At 46.1% G+C, this 17605-nt stretch overlaps 1 protein-coding gene across 1 annotated transcript in view; it reads right to left on the reverse strand.

Moving 5' to 3' along the window:
• The window catches only part of CAPN13 (calpain 13), a 64448-nt gene that overhangs the window by 32313 nt on the left and 14530 nt on the right, over positions 1–17605 (reverse strand). The window contains exons 4-7 of the mRNA XM_038751724.1: positions 15600–15736; positions 13090–13264; positions 8418–8492; positions 4546–4631 (exon numbers count right to left, since the gene is read on the reverse strand). Of these exons, the coding sequence (XP_038607652.1) occupies positions 4546–4631; positions 8418–8492; positions 13090–13264; positions 15600–15736 (473 nt within the window). The remainder of the gene's footprint in view (positions 1–4545; positions 4632–8417; positions 8493–13089; positions 13265–15599; positions 15737–17605) is intronic.

Raw genomic sequence — 17605 nt, forward strand, 5'->3', positions numbered from 1 at the left:
ATTACCATAATTATCATTATTATTGTAATTTATCTGACCTTGGCTGTAGTCAAAGTCCACGGCATCCAAAGAGACAAAGGCTAGGATGGGAGTTGGGCATCTGGATCTCGGGTTAAGTCCCAACCAGTGGGAACAGGCTCCTTTTCCCCTTCGTGCCTGGGAAACTTGAGTGCTCTGGCTCAGAGGAGAGAATCAAATGCACCACCACCAGATTCTCTAAGAAAGGATAATAATAATAATAATAATGGCATTTGTTAAGCGCTTACTACGTGCCAAGCACTGTTCTAAGTGCTGGGGGGGACACAAGGTAATCAGGTTGCCCCACATGGGGCTCACGGTCTTCATCCCCATTTTACAGATGGGGTAACTGAGGCACAGAGAAGTCAAGTGACTTGCCCAAAGCCAAACAGCTAAGTGGCGGAGTCAGGATTAGAACCCATGACCTCTGACTCCCAAGCCCAGGCTCTTTCCACTGAGCCACACTGCTTCTCTTGATGTTCCCCATTATAGAAACATGGGATGCAGATGGGAACAGATACCTCCCCTATTGTAGTCTCCAAAGTGCTCAGTACAGTGTGCAGAGTAGGGGCTCAATAAATACTACTAATTGAAGAATTGATTCAGGGTTGCATCAGCCCAATTTTCCCCTGAAGGATGGGGAAGAGTGATGTATTTTCCCACGTGCTTATTACAGTGGATTGTCCTCTGTATTTGCTCAAACACTATTACCACTATCAATCAACTTGTGGGATTTATTAGCACTTACTGAGCGCAGAGAACTGTACTAAATACTTGAGAGAGTAGGATACAGAAATGTTAGACACATTCCCTTCCCGCAAGGAATTTACAATCTACAGTCCTACTATTGCTAGACCGTAGGCTCAGAGGCCCTAGGTGGGAGGGAAGAGGGTGTCCCTTCCACAGCTCAGAAGGGCACGGCAGCAGAGCCTGTGACACGTGGAAGGCTGACCAAGAAAATCTGGTATAGAATGGGTAGTGAAACCTAGTTTCCTTTCTGAAATACTGGATTTCCTGCCTATTCTAAAGAAAGTCCGGAATCGGTATCCACGCACATCAGGGAGAGTCTTTCACCAAGAAAATAACCCCGGAGCTAGGAATCTTTTTGCTGAGTACGTAAAAGCTCCCAATCACCCACTCCAGCCTGCCGTAGCCCTGGGATCCTGCCAGCCGCAATGTGAATGAATCGATCGGTGAGATTGGCGATATCAACATATGAGAAAACAATCCAACAACATCACCTTCTCGCCTCTCAGGCAGTTATGATAAGTGAGGTGAACACCGATCAATCAGCCCTGATGCAGCAAAAACAACCGCTGACTGTATTTGTGAAGAGAGGCCCGAGAGGGACCCGTTTGACAGAGGTGGGTGTGAACTTGAGAGGGAGGTGCTTTGCAAATTGGTCCACTTTTACTTCCTAGATAGATCATTTTCATCTCACTGATTTTTGCTGCTTGTTGTCACATTTGTCTGTTATTAGAACTCTTTCCATTTCCTTTTGATTTAATTTTTCACCTGCTCGACATTTTCCTGCATTACCGGTTCAGTTGGCACTAATTGCTATTGTCAGCCGTCAGGGGAATGTGATACTACCTGTCCACAGCGAATGGAGGGAGGGAGAGACGTTAACACTTTTTCCCTCAATTGCTTCTCTCAGCTCTCCTTGCTGTTTTCCAGACTGCATTATAATGGAAACAGGGAAGGCCCAATCCTTCCGCAGAGAGTTGAAGTTTTCCATTTGCCTAAGAAAAACAATATTTCTGGGAGAAGTCATGGTTGAAGTTCTAAAAAAAAAATAATCAAGGGCAAAACCTGGTTGAGTAAGGAATTTTTGTTTACTAAATCCCTCAATACCAGGGCAAACAGAGAACTCATTAAAACTTGGAAATGGAAGGCTCACAGTCTATAAAAGAAAATGCGACGGCTCAGCGGGTGGTAAACAGATGGAATTTTCTACAATGGGAAGTTGAACAGGCCCAATATGCAAATAGATCCGAAGGGGTCTGATTAAGTTCGTGAATGAGAGTTTCGTGATGGATTAATAAAGAGAAAGTTAGGGATGTAAGAGGGACATTTGACGAGGTTTGCGAAGGGTTCAACGGAAACTGCTTATAATCGGCTTCAAGGCTCTCCACCATCTGGCCCTATTCTTACTCAGCTGCTCTCTTCTCCTGCTATTCCCCATCCCACTATTTTCCCAAGCCAACCCTCCAGCTGTACTTCTCTCTCAACTCTCCTGCCTCTGTCCCTTGGATCAAGCTGTTCCTCTGGCTTGGAACTCCCTCCCCCTATCAGACAGACCACTGCTCTCCAGGCATTCAAATCCTTCCTCAAATCCCATCTCTCCCAGTAAGCTTTCCCAATTAATTTCCCAGTACACTGTGCTCTGTCATCTCATTCAACCAATTATAGGAAATTATTTCCACCCTCCTTCCGTCTTTTTTCTTTATTTATGACAACTCCTGTTGTGAATATGTTGCTCCTTCCCTATTAGAGTGTAAGCTCCTTGCGGGCAGGAATATAATGGGTTACATTGTTTTTTGGGTATATCCCTAGCACCCATTACAGTGCACTGAATGAAGTGCAGAAGCAGCATGGACTAGGCAAGTCATTTCCCTTCTCTGTTCCTCAGTTACCTCATCTGTAAAACGGAGATTGTGACCTCAATGTGAGACTTGCACAGTGTCAAACCTGATTTGCTTGTATCTACCTCAGTGCCTGGCACAGCGCTTAATAAATGCCATTATTATTATTATTATAGTAAGCACTTATCAAATACCATTAAAAATGTGGTCCTTATGACCTGGGCAAGTCACTTACCTTCTCTAGGCCTCAGTTTCTTCACCTGTAAATGGGGTTTAAAATACCTGTTGTATCTCCCTCTTTTATCTACCCCAGCGCTGAGTACAGCACTTGACACATAGTAAGCACTTCAATACCACCATTATTATCATCCTTTAGACTGCGCACCCCATGTGATATAGGGACCACGTTCTATCAGATTAAATGTAAGCAATTAACAAATACCATTATTATTATTACTACAGATGGAGAATATAAGAATCCTCCCTGACAGGGTTGAATCCTCCATTTATATTTCTGCGAGTATCTACTGCCTGATAATAGTAATTATTGTGGCATTTGTAGCGCTTACTTACGTATTTACTACTCTATTTATTTGTACATATCTATTCTATTTATTTTATTTCGTTAATATGTTTTGTTTCGTTGTCTGTCTCCCCCTTCTAGACTGTGAGCCCACTGTTGGGTAGGGACCGTCTCTATATGTTGCCAACTTGTAGTTCCCAAGCGCTTAGTACAGTGCTCTGCACACAGTAAGCGCTCAATAAATACGATTGAATGAATGAGTGAATGAATGAATGCCAGGCACTGTTCTAAGCCCTGGGGTAGAAACAAGCTAATCAGGTTGGACACAGTCCCTGTCCCACATTCATTCATTCATTCAATAGTATTTATTGAGCACTTACTGTGTGCAGAGCACTGCACTAAGCTCTTGGGAGGTACAAGTTGGCAACATATAGAGACGGTCCCTACCCAACAACGGGCGCATAATCTAGAAGGGGGAGACAGACAACAAAACAAAACACGGGGCTCACAGTGAGCACAGGCTTGGAAGTCAGAGGACATGGGTTCTAATTCAGTCTTGGGCAAGTCATTTAATTTCCCTGTGCCTCAGTTTCCTCCTCTGTAAAATGGGGGTGAAGACTGTGAGCCCCAAGTGGGACAACCTGATAACCTTGTATCTATCCCAGCACTTAGAACAGTGCTTGGCACATAGTAAGCGCTTAATCAATAAATCAATCAATCATATTTATTGAGCACTTACTGTGTGCAGAGCACTGTACTAAGCTCTTGGGAAGTACAAGTTGGCAACATATAGAGACAGTACCTACCCAACAGTGGGCTCACAGTCTAGAAGGGTAACAAATACCATCACTATTATTATCATTATTTTACAGATGAGGGAAACGAGGCACAGAGGAGTAAAGTGATTTGCCCAAGGTCACACAGCAGACAAATGGAGGATCCCGGATTAGAACCCGGGTTCTGACTCTCAGGCCCGGTGGTCTATCCACCAGGCCATACTGATCCCTGATAATGTAGGTGGGTGTCATATGTGTGTCCCTGCCTGGTGATGGTGACATTGAATACAGATGGAGCTGCTCCTTCAGAATTCTATCTTGGTAAATAGACGCTAATCAGCTAATCATCTAATCATCTAGATGCTTTGCTGGGTGTCAATCCATAGTCAATTGTACTTATTGAGTGATTGCTGTGTGCAGATCACAGTACTAAATGCTTGGAAGAGGACAATACAACAATAAACACACACCTTCCCTGCCCACAACAAAAAAGAGGAGAGAAGTTAGAGAGGGGTGGGGAAAGAAGGGGGCAAAAAGGAGAGGTGACAATGGGGGTGGTGATGAGATGAGAGGTCGGAATGGACATTAAGATTCTCAAGGTCTCCCAGGCTTGGCAGGGAGGAGAGGTTCACGAGTTCCCTACCCATCGCTCCAGCGTCCTCTCCACTCCCAAGAGCCCCAGGGGTTCCACACTCGGATGATTGCTTCCCAGTCGTTCCCACATCGAATCTGTTTGAGAAGAATGGAAAAGAGGCTTTCACTGTTCCACGGGAATAATCCGGGGGAAAACGGGGTGTGCATGAAAATGTGTCTGCTTTCTGACTTCGAGGGCTAATTTAACTTCTTGACCTTATTTGGTTGCAGCCAGAAGAGGACAAAAAAAAAGAGAGGAAAAAAACCAACATTGCCTTTGCTCCTCATGGTGGAATGAGGGGTAATAGAAAATTGCCCCCGTAGTCTGCTTAGCCAAAGCAATAAAGCACTCTCCCCGGTCTGTCACCCACTTGATAATTCAGAGTATGCAATTATGGAGCTTAGGGTGGCAGAAATTTGATAGCATGAATCCAAGATGATACATTCTGGAGGAAGATCTCTATGCTCAGTGAGGGAAGGGAACATGTCTACCAACTCAGTCAAATCATTGTGTTTATTGATTGATTACTGTGTGGAGACGACTGCACTAAATGCTTGGGAGAGTACAATATAACATAATATTCCCTGTCCAAAGCAAGCTACAGTCTGTTACATCGTACTGTCTCAAGCGCTTAGTACAGAGCTCTGCATACAGGGTACATTCAATAAATGTGGTTGATGGATGAAACCCCAGCCTCCCCTCAACAAATCTGTCAGAGCCTTTGCTTCCTTTGAAGATGGGATCTATCCAATCTGTTCTTCTGAGCAGTCAGCAAGCCCTATCTCTTCTAAGAACTCAAAGACTCAGTCTACTAAGGCCAGGAGTCAGGAATCCTTCCTCTAATCCCCATTGAATTCTGACCTCTTGGTTTCATACATTTTTCCTTTAAGCTCCTTATTTAGACTCTCAATACCTCGTGGGCAGGGACCGTTTTTACCAACTCTGTTATAGTGTATCAATCAATCAGTTGTACTTACTGAGACCCCACTGTGTGCAGAGCACTGTACTAAGTGCTTGGGAGGGAAAGACATAACAGAGTTGATAGACATGTTTCCTGTATAGCACAAGCTTACAGTTTACTCTCTGAAGTGCTTAGTACAGTGCCCTGACCACAGTAGCCCCTCAATAAATATAATCGATTGATGCTCCGTTCATAAATCCCAGCGACATTCCTTAAGAGTCTCTAGGAAAGGAGTGAATGCAAGCATCAGATTCTTGCTGGAGCCAATTGCTTCTTTCAGATTGGGAATTTAGGGAGGCATATTTCCTCTCCAAGCCAGGAGGGAGTGAGCCAGTGGAGTTGTGCACTAGAACCCCACAGAAATAACTATGTTCAGAAACCTTAAGGAGAGAAATGGGGATGATTAATTGGGATGTCCTTTTTTTTAACCTCCTAAATCCTTCAGGGCCCAGATTCAGAGCACCTGCTGCTCCACAGGTAGGAGGTTCTAAACAGAGAGCTGAGAGCATAGGGGAAACAATGTAGCTGAGTGGATAGATCCCTGCCATGGGAGTCAGAAGGACCTGGGTTCGAAACCAAGATCTGCCACTTGCCTGCTGTGTGACCTTAGGCAAGTCACATCACTTCTCTGTGGTCAGTTACCTCAACTTTAAAATGGGAATTAAGACGGTGAGCCCCACGTTGGGCAGAGACTGTGTCCAACCTGATGACTCTGTATCTAGTCCAGCACTTAGTACAGTACATAGTAAACACTTAAAAAAAATACCATTAAAGAACAGGTAAGAAATATGGGCAGGAACAGAAGTCAACTTGCAAAATCAGTCAATGGCATTACCCTGTGCAGAGCTCTGTACTAAGCACTTGGGAGAATACAATAAGAAGAGTTAGTAGACACATTCCCCTGATAAAAAGGAGCTTACCGACTGACTAGAGGATGGTTTGAAACATATGCAGATCCAGTTATGTGTTATATCAAATTTACACTGTCTGTTTAATCACAACAGAACAGCACAATCTCCTCTGGCCACCAGATTTCCTGAGACATGGGGAAGTGAAGTGGTTTGCTCAGAGTCATGAAGCAGACAACTAGTGGAGTGGATTTTAGAACCCAGGTCCTCTGACACTCAGGCCCTGCTCTTTCCACTAGACCATGCTACCCAAGACTCTGAGGAAGGGGCAGGGCATGGTGGGAAGATTTCTGCTGTTCTCCTGACTCCTCAGGGATTTGTTCCTGGTCCATAGGTTGGTTTAATGTCATTGTATGATAAAAAGAGCCATCCAGTGAGAGAGACAATGTTGGAAAAGATAACACACCCACCAAATGGTGAGAAAGTCAACAGGCCCGAAGAAGGACAAGGAAGTAACCAACTGGAGGAGACAAACAACTAGGCCTTTTAGTCTTTTATAATCTCTGAATTTATAACCGCTAAAGGACTTTCTATTTGAGGTAAGGCCAAAGATCAGTCAAGAGAGAAACATTCCAGTCCCTGGAGAGAGTCAGGATTCCAAGGAAGCAATGCCCGCAGTCTCTGCATATTTTTCCCCACACCAGGGTCTCACACCTATGGGCTTCCGGGGCCACGATAACACGGATCACCCCAACTCATTCCAACACATAAAGGCACAATTGGCACCACACATCACAATTTCATTCATTCAATTGTATTTATTGAGCGCTTACTGTGTGCAGAGCACTGTACTAAGCGCTTGGGAAGTACAAGTTGGAAACGTATAGAGACAGTCCCTACCCAACAGAGGGCTCACAGTCTAGAAGGGGGAGACAGAGAACAAAACAAAACATATTCACAAAATAAAAAAGACTAAATGTGTATAAATAAAATAGAGTAATAAATACGTACAAGCATATATACATATGTACAGGTGCTGTGGGGAAGGGAAGGTGGTAAGGCGGGGGGGATGGAGAGGGGGAGGGGGGGAGAGGAAGGAGGGGGCTCAGTCTGGGAAGGCCTCCTGGAGGAGGTGAGCTCTCAGTTGGGCCTTAAAGGGAAGAAGAGAGATAGCTTGGTGGATGTGGGGAGGGAGGGCATTCCAACAATCACCCATATGCCCTCCCATCATGTCCCACTTATGCCAGTTTCCCTTGCCCCCTCCATGCCCCACAGCCACAGCTGGTCTGACCCCTGGGCAACCAAACCCAGGAGCCCAGATCCAGAGGGGTCTCCATCATGGTGGCCCACCCCACCCATGGCATCCCCTAATCGTAGCAGCCCTTTCCCCACAGTGCTCTCACTACTGCCAGGGCTCCCCGGCTATGAAGGAGCACTGGAGAGGGCAGGTGATTCAGGGAGGGCACAGTTCCACAGGACATCACCAGGGCATAACCTCTCTGCTCCTCACCTACAAGAAGTAGCGAGGCTTAGTAGATAGAGCATGGGTCTGGGCATCAGAAGGTCCTGGGATCTAATCCTGACTCCCCTCCATGTCAGCTGTGTGACTTTGGGCAAATCCCTAAAGTTCTCTGGGCCTCAGTTACCTCATCCGTAAAATGGGAATTAAGATGTGGGACAGAGACTGTGTCTGACCTGATTAACATAAATCTATCCCAATGCTCAGAACAGTGCTTGGCACATAGCAAGTACTTAGCAAGTACCATAATAGTAGTAATTATTATTATTATTATTAGGAAGAGCAGCACCTCCTGACCCAGAGGCTGGGTGAGCAAGGAGCAGTCTGAAAAGTGGGCCAACAGATGGACACAGTGACCTTTCCTCTCTTCATCCCTTCCCCTCCCTTTAGCATTGTGAGACCAGAAGAAAAGACCCCTCTCCCCCCACCCCTGCCAATAACCAAGGAAATTTGATGCTGCAAAGAGTTGGTAGCCAGGAGTGACTCAATGGGCTTCAGAGTGAATAGGAGTGCTCCTGTGGGAACAGAAAAAAGAGGAGGGTCTCTCCCTTACCCATTTAGCTCCAGTCACTGTGTAGGCGTGGCCACTCACTAATCCATTCTCCAACTTCATGTCCATCCTGGTGGGCTTGAGAACAGGAGAGAAGAGGCAAATAGATTACCTCTAGGAATGCAGGGGGATGATACCGGCAAAAAACCCCCAACGTTTTCCTTGTATTGCATAATAATAATAATGATGGTATTTGTTAAGCGCTTACTATGTGCCAAGCACTGTTCTAAGCACTGGTGGGGATACAAGGTAATCAGGTTGTCCCATGTGGGGTTTACAGTCTTAATCCCCATTTTACAGATGAGGTAACAGGCACAGAGAAGTTAAGTGGCTTGCCCAAGGTCACACAGCAGACTAGTGGCGGAGCCGGGATTAGAACCCATTTCCTCTTACTCCCAAGCCCGTGCTCTTTCCATGAAGCCATGCTGCTTCTTGTATGCTCCCAAGGGCTTACTACAATGTGCTGCACACAGTAGGCATTCAATAAATGCTAGTGATTGCATGAAATAAGCCCCTCAGGCCCAGAAGCAATATGACCCAGTGGCTAAAGCGCATGCCTTAGAGCCAGAAAATCTGGATTTTAATCCTGGCTCTGCCACTTGCCTGCTGTGTGACCTTGGACAAGTCACTTCACTTCTCTGGGCCCGTTTCCCCAACTGCCAGATGATGATTCAATACCTGCCATCCTTCCTATTTAGACCGTGAGCCTCACATGGGGCAGGGACTGTGTCCAATCAGAATACCTTACATCCATGCCAGCACTCAGAATAGTGTTTGTCATATAGAAAGCATGAAGCGAATGTCTTCAATAAAAGGCTTAGATGCAGAGCTGAAGCACTCCCTGAGCTTAGACCACATCTGAGTCTGAGAAGGAAATGCTGATATCAAATCTCAGGAGTTGGGAACAGCTATAACCTAACTCTGTGGCTAGTTAAACCCCATTCAGTGGGTTAGGGTGTCTCAGTTTTCCCCGGTATTCTCAGCCAGACTCCTTTTGGCTGGCCCGTTGTCAGCTGGAGGTTGTGGGTGGGAGAGGGGCCCTGCTTAATCAGTGTTTTCCACTTTACGAGTGTGACCAGGATCACCTGTCCTGCCAATCCTTGGCTGGGCGTGCTGCAGGATAGAATTTCTAAAGCCAAGCTCTAATCTGGCACATCTGCTTCCCGACACTTTCTGATTCTCAGGAGCTTCTAAGGTTTTGGGGGCATCAGTTGGATCTGGCTATTACTGCTGCAGCTGGGTCAATCAATCAATGGTATTTATTGAGTGCTTACTATATGCAGAACATTCTTGAGAAGCAGCGTGGCTTGGTGGTAAGAACATGGGTTTGGAAATCAGAGGCCATGGGTTTGAATCCTGCTCTGTGACCTCGGGCAACTCATTTAATTTCTCTGTGCCTCAGATGCCTCATCTATAAAATGGGGATGAAGGCTGTGAGCCCCACGTAGGAGAACCTGATTACCTTGTATCTACCCCAGCGCTTAGAAAAGGGTTTGGCACATAGTAAGTGCTTAACAAATACCAACATTATTATTTTGAGAAGCAGCGTGGCTTAGTGGAAGGAGCATGGGCTTGGAAGGTAGAGGTCATGGGTTCTAATCCCTGCTCTGCCACATCAGCTGTGTGACTTTGGGAAAGTCACTTCTCTGTGCCTCAGTTACTTCATCTGTAAAATGGAGAATAAGACTGAGCCCCACGTGGGACAACCCCATTACCTTGTATCTACCCCAGTGCTTAGAACATTCATTCATTCAATCGTATTTATTGAGCGCGGACTGTGTGCAGAGCACTGTACTAAGCACTTGGGAAGTACAAGTTGGCAACATATAGGGACAGTCCCTACCAACAGCGGGCTCACAGTCTAGAAGAGTGTGTGGCACATAGAAAGTGCTTAACAAATACCATCATTATTATTATTATTACAATATAAACAGAGTTGGTAGACACATTCCCTGCACTCAACAAGCTTATAGTCTAGAGGGAGTTAGATGTGACCCCCTCACTCATGTCCTACGTATGGCTTGGGACTCTCTCCCTCTTCATATCTGGCAGACAATTACTCTTCCCTACTTTCAAAGCCTTATTGAAGAAACATTTCCTTTCCTCTTCTCCCACTCCCCTTCTCATTGCCCTGATTTGCTCCCTTTATTCACCCCTCCCTCAACCCCTCAGCACTTATGTACATATCCATAAATTATATATTTACATCAGTGTCTGTCTCCCCAGCTAGACTTTGAGCTCGTTGTGGGCAGGGAATGTGTCCACCAATTCTATTGCACTGTACTCTCCCAAGCACTTAGTACGGTGCTCTGTACACAGTAAGCGCCTAATAAATACAGTTGATTGATTGATTGATTGGAGCTTGCAGTCTAGAGGGTGAGGGGATGGGGTTGGCTATGATGCCCAGGTGGAATCTCTCATGCTGGAAAGCCAAAGAGAGGGTCATGGAGACAGACCAGACTGGCCTGGAACCAGATCAGAGAATGAGGAGAAGCTGGGGGAGTTTTCAAATCTGGCTGAGAAATGGCTTTGCAGCGGGAATGGAGTCAAAAAGGCTTCCAGCCAGGTGCTTATGTTCTGCCAAGTGAATTGAAGGCAAAACCCCTGTAGAATTGGCACGTGCCAGTGGGAGCCCTGGGTGCCTCTTGCAGAAGAGAAAATAGGCTTCTCGGCTTCACGCCCCGACCATCGTTTGATGTTTGGGATTCTGCGATTCTGGACCCCAAGCCAAGGGGAATGATTAGGAATGAGAGTGGAGTCATCCTCAGGGCCCTGATGAAGGTCACTGCTCTAGAGCCCACACTCTCCTTTTCATTCGCTCGATAATAATACTATTCTTGGTTTTTGTTTAAGTGCTTACTATGTGCCAAGGACTGTACTAAGTGCCGGGGTGCATTCAGGGTATTCAGGTTGCATATTCATTCATTCAATCGTATTTATTGAGCGCTTTCTGTGTGCAGAGCACAATACTAAGCACTTGGGGAGTACAAGTTGGCAACATCTAGAGACGGTCTCTACCCAACAACGGGCTCACGGTCTAGAAGGGGGAGACAGACAACAAAACAAAACATGTAGACAGGTGTCAAAACCATCAGAATAAATAGAATTATAGCTATATGCACATCATTAATAGAGTAGTAAATATGTACAAGTAAAATAGAGTAATAAATATGTACAAATATATACAAGTGCTGTGGGGAGGGGAAGGAGGGGAGATGGGGAAGATAGGAGGAGAGGAAAAAGGGGGCTCAGACTGCACAGAGTCTCTGGCCTACTTGGGGCTCACAGTCTAAGGGGGAGAGAATGGATTGAATCCCTGTTTTACAGATGAGGGAATTGAGGCACAGAGAAGTTAAGTGACTTGTACAAGGTCACACAGGAGACAAGTGGCAGAGCCATGATCAGGACCCAATCTTATTGAAGGCTTATCTCCCCTAAGAGCCTTCCCTGACTAAGCCCTCCTTTCCTCTACTCCCACTCCCTTTTGCATCACCCTGACTTGCTTCCTTTATTTATCCCCCTCCCAGTCCCACAGCACTCATGTACATATCTGTCATTTATTTATAGTAATGTCTGTCTCACCCTCTAGACTGTAAGCTTGTTGAGGGCAGAGCATGTGCCTGTTTATTATTACATTGTACTCTCCCAAGCGCTTAGTACAGTGCTCTGCACACAGTAAGCACTCAATAAATATGATTGAATGAATGAAAGGTCCCCTGATTTCTTGGGCCACACTCTTTTCATTACTATTCATTGAGTGCACTAGATTGGAAGTCCCTTGGGGGCAGGGATGGAATCTACCAACCCTATTCTACTCTCCCATGTGTTTAGTATAGTACTCTTGCCCAGTAAGTGCTCAATAAATACCTTTAATTGAGTACACAGAGCACTTTAATAGGTCCTTGGGAGAAACAACTGGAGTAAACAGACATAATCCCTGCCCTCATAATAATAATGGCATTATTAAGCGCTTACTATGTACAAAGCACTGTTCTAAGCGCTAGGGAGGTTACAAGGTGATCAGATTGTCCCACAGGGGGCTCACAGTCTTCATCCCCTTTTACAGATGAGGGAACTGAGGCCCAGAGAAGTGAAGCGACTTGCCCAAAGTCACACAGCTGATAATTGGCAGAACCGGGATTTGAACCCATGACCTCTGACTCCAAAGCCTCTGCTCTTGCCACTGAGCCACGCTGCCTTCATGGAGTTTATGATCTGACAGGGAAGGCAGGAATTAAAATAAATTACAGCTAGGGCAGTTAACTGAGTCTAAGGACATATATGTAAATGCTGTTCATGTTTAAGCAGGGGTGTGTGAATATGTAAGTGCTTAGGGGGAATGGAGTCAAGTGCCTAGGTGACAGAGGAGGCAGACAAACTAGGCTGGGAAGATGAGAGATTAGTCAGAGAAGACTTCCTGGAGGAGATACGATTTTAGTAAGCCAATTGTACCAGTCAATCACATTTATTGAGCGCTTACTGTGTGCAGGGAACTGTATGAAGTCCTTGGGAAAGTTCAATATAACAGATACATTCCCTACCCACAGCCACCAAAGGTGGGGGGCTGGAAAGAAGGTGGTCCCAATGGGAATGCAGAGCAAGGCTTTGATTCCTGATTTCTGGGCCCTGGGAAATGAATCACAGTTGGAGCAAAGGCACTTTAGGACACACTCACCCCCTGAGAGGTGGCGCAGGCCATCAGGGACCCCGACGCAGCGGCTTCTTGCACCCTTCTCACCAGGTCTTGAGAGGTTTCCTGCATGTTGATCCACATCGCCACACCCCCCGTGAAGTCCACCAGGGCCTCTGAGAGGTGGCCGCCATGCAATCTGAAGTAGGAGCCGTGCAACCTGTGGGCGGGGAACCGCATTAGTCCTGCAGCTGTTCTCCACTGCAGCATTTGGAAGGACCTAGAACACAACTGAAATCAACCCATCTCAATTACACTTCCCCCAACCCGGCACACAAAGAGTCGAAAGTCCCCTAAGACAACTTCACCGAGAGACTGGAAAGATTGTCACCCTTCACAGATAGGGTATTGGCTCCTCTATGTTCAGTGATGTTCTGTGGTCCCCTCCTCTTCACTCCTCCCTCTGGCTCTTTATTCATTCAATCATATTTATTGAGCTCTTACTGCATGCAGAGCACTGTACTAAGCACCTGGGACAGCACAATACAACAATGAACAGACACTTTCCTTGCCTACAATGAGCTTACAGTATAGAGGAGCTTATGGTCTAGAGAATATTACACAGCGTGGCTCAGTGGAAAGAGCCTGTGCTTGGGAGTCAGAGGTCCTGGGTTCTAATCCCAGCTCCGCCACTTGTCAGCTGTGTGACTTCGGGCAAGTCACTTCACTTCTCTGGGCCTCAGTTCCCTCATCTGGAAAATGGGGATTAAGACTGGGAGCCCCACGTGGGACTACCTGATTACCTTGTATCTCTCTCCAGCGCTTAGAAGAGTGCTTGGCACATAGTAAGCACTTAACAAATGCCATCGTTATTATTATTATTAATCAAGATGACCCAAGCAGAGAAGTACAGAGCCCCCTGACCCCTTCACACATTTCCGTGAAAACCTAAAAAATAAGAGAATATAACTTCAAATTTCTCGGAACTGGGGGACAGGAAAGGTCATCAAGAGGTCACGGAACCCATTCCTCTGCTTTTGGTAACAGGGCAGTTGAATTGTCCAAGAAAGGGAGGGTGACAAGTCTAGATTTCCTTAGGGCCCAGCCGTGGACATGCTTCATTTTGGTACTGCATTCATTACCCATCAAAGGCAAATCTCAACAAACCATAGCAACCAGATTAGAGGAAGCTGTACCCTGTATTTTGCATGCATTCTTCATCAAAGCATTTCTATAAAGGCTGTCACCACAGCATCCCACTGTTTCGACAAGGAGGACTGGAACTGCTTTGAAAACAGTACCTTAGAAATTCCACCCTTGTCCCCGGCACCAAACTGCTAAACTGGAGCCCTTCTGGAGAGGTGGAGGAGTGGGATGACCCAAAGCCAGGGAAAAGTCACTGTGTGCCAGCATCTGGCCGGTCAGTGGTAGACTAGAAACCAAGATGCAGGTATCCTAGATGTCACCAGATTTCACACCTCCTCCAAGAATCCTTCCCTGATTAAGCCCTCTTTTAATAATAATCATAATAACAATAATGGTGGCATTTATTAAGCGCTTACTATGTTCTAAGCGCTGGGGAGTTTACGAGGTGATCAGTTTGTCCCATGGGAGGCTGACAGTCTTAATCCCCATTTTATGGATGAGGGAACTGAGGCACAGAGAAGGTAAGTGACTTGCCCAAAGTCATGCAGCTGACAACTGGCAGAGCTGGGATTTGAACCCATGACCTCTGACTCCAAAGCCAGTGCTCTCTTCACTGAGTCACACTGCTTCTTTTCCCCAGCTCACTCTCCCTTCTGTATCGCCTATGTACTTGGATCAGTGGTCTTTGGACATTTGACATTCACCCCACCCCCTAACCCCACAGCATTTAAGTACATATCTTTAATTTTACATTCTAAATGACTTATTTACTCATGTTAATGTCTCTCTCCCCCTCTAGACCGTAAACTCATTATGGACAGGGAACGTGTCTGCTATTTTTGTTGTATTGTACTCTCCCAAGAGCTTAATACAGTGCTCTGCATGTAGTAAGTGCTCTGTAAATGCCAGAGATTACTTGATTGGTGGAGTCCCACTTTGCCAGAGTCTAATAACCAGGGTTCTGTCGCTCCCTCTGACACTCAGTTGAGAAATGATCAAGGAAGAGATATATGCTGATCCCTCTTCCAAATGGGACTATTTGGAGATGGAATTACACTTGGAAAAATTTCCCATCCACGGAGAGAGGGGCTATGGAAGCGGAAATTTGCTACTACTTCATAAGGGGCCTGCAGAATCCAAAAAGGAGATTTCTGGGGCATATCCTGCCTCTGTGATGATGAAAGGAAGTTTGCAGATGGCACCAAATGATACCCTCCCTCTCTAATGGTGCCTCATAGCCCCACGACATCTCTCGCAATCAATGGATTTGCCTAAGGGCCTGAGGGGCAGGGAGGGGAGCAGGCGAAACAGCTGGTGGAGAACATCTGTCACGATAAAGTGGCAGGCAAGCGCAGAGCCGGAGAACTCTGGCCACCGTGAGAAGGGGTGGTGAGGGCCACAGCGGTTACTTGGCATAGGCTTTCTCCAGCAGGCAGGGCCAGAATTCATTGCTGTGCTGGCGAGGATGGACGAACAGGTAGTTCTGACCTTGGACGGGCAGACGGTCATCCACCACCACATCCACCCACTGTCCGCATTGCCAGAACTGAAAGAGAGAAAAAGGGATCATCTTTGTCCGGTGTTGAGTCAAAAAAAGAGGCTGACTGACACTGACAACTGCCTTAGAGAAGCAGCATGGCTTAGTGGATAGAGCACGGGCCTGGGAGTAGGAAGGACCTGCTCCGCCACTTCTCTGCTGGGTGATCTTGGGAAAATCACTTCACTTCTCTGTGCCTCAGTTCCCATATCTGTGAAATGGGAATCAAGAACGAGAGCCCTAAGTAGGACGTGGACTGTGTCTAACCTGATTATCTTGTATCTACCTCAACAAGCACTTAACAAATACCACAATTATTATTATTGTCATTATTAATAAAGCCAAATAACCACATCCCCCAGAATGCCTTATTGTCCATTCATTCATTCAATCGTATTTATTGAGTGATTACTGTATGCAAAGCACTTTACTAAACTCTTGGGAGAGTACAAGAGCTTAGTACAGAGAAGCAGCATGGCTCAGTGGAAAGAGTACGGGCTTTGGAGTCAGAGGTCATGGGTTCAAATCCCAGCTCTGCCAATTGTCAGCTGTGGGACTTTGGGCAAGTCACTTAACTTCTCTGTGCCTCGGTTACCTCATCTGTAAAATGGGGATTAAGACTGTGAGCCCCCCGTGGGACAACCTCATCACCTTGTAACCCCCCCCCCCCCAATGTAGAACAGTGCTTTGCACATAGTAAGCGCTTAATAAATGCCATTATTATTATTACAATATAACAACAACCAGATAATTCCCTGCCCACAACAAGCTCCTTGGAGTCTGTATCTAGAAAGTATGAGCCTTTACACAGATGATCTCCCCGTGTCCCAGTGAGGGCAGGGGTATTCTTCCTTTGACACAGACCAGGAAACTGAGTCACAGAGAGGGGGAACCTAATAAGAATGGCCTTCCTGTTTGATCCCCATCATGTTTCACCTTTAAAGAGCAGGAGGGGACTAATTTCTGCCTCACATTTGAGGGAACCTCGGGCTAGGGAAAGTGTTTACACCTCAGTTTCTGGTCCAAACTCCAATCTGGATTTTGGCATTTAATCTGCTCCTGAACTTTGAGATGGATTTGGCATTTCACCTCCCTTCCTTTCCCAAAGTGCCACCTAGAACTGCCTATAGGGGGGAAAGAGTGAAAACCACGTGATGTTATTGCTGCGTGGAGCTCAAATTTAGCAGATGCCACTTCCTACAGTGACTGGAGGAAATCTCCAGGCTCTCACTGTAATGGAATCGCTTGGGGCTGTGGCAATATTGGGAGAATATATCAAAACCAACCCTTCGGAATTAGCTTCTCAGATCCTCCAAACCAGAAGGCTGCGGGGCTTCTGGAGCTATTTTGTTGGGTTTTTTTTTAATGGCTTTTGTTAAGCGCTTACTATGAGCCAGGCACTGTACTAAGTTCTGGAGCAGTTACAGTCCAGGTCCCACATGGGCCTCACAGTCTTCATCCCCAATTTACGGATGAAGATACTGAGACAAAGAGAAGTGAAGTAATTCACCCAAGGTCACAGGGCAGACTGTGGCAGAACGGGGATTTAGAAACCAGATCTTTCTGACTCCCAGCCACTAGGCCAGGCTGCTTCACTCTGTTTCAAATGTGAACAGGACCACATCTGTGACAGGTGATGCCCAGCAAAGGAGGGAAGGAATGGCTTTATCTATCTTCGGCTCAGAAATGACATGAGCCCATTCGAATGGATTCAGATGAAGAAGCACTTTGAGAATGAACAGAGAGAGAGAGAGAGAGAGAGAGAGAGAGAGAGGAGAAAGATTTCAGTGGAGACAATAGAAAGAAGATGTTTTCATGGTCGTTAACAAATCAGTGTAGTGAAGCCTGGTCTTGGCGACACAATGAATTTATGGTTTT

This window comes from Tachyglossus aculeatus, chromosome 9, assembly GCF_015852505.1.
Source record: "Tachyglossus aculeatus isolate mTacAcu1 chromosome 9, mTacAcu1.pri, whole genome shotgun sequence".
NCBI classification, from domain to species: Eukaryota; Metazoa; Chordata; class Mammalia; order Monotremata; family Tachyglossidae; genus Tachyglossus; species Tachyglossus aculeatus.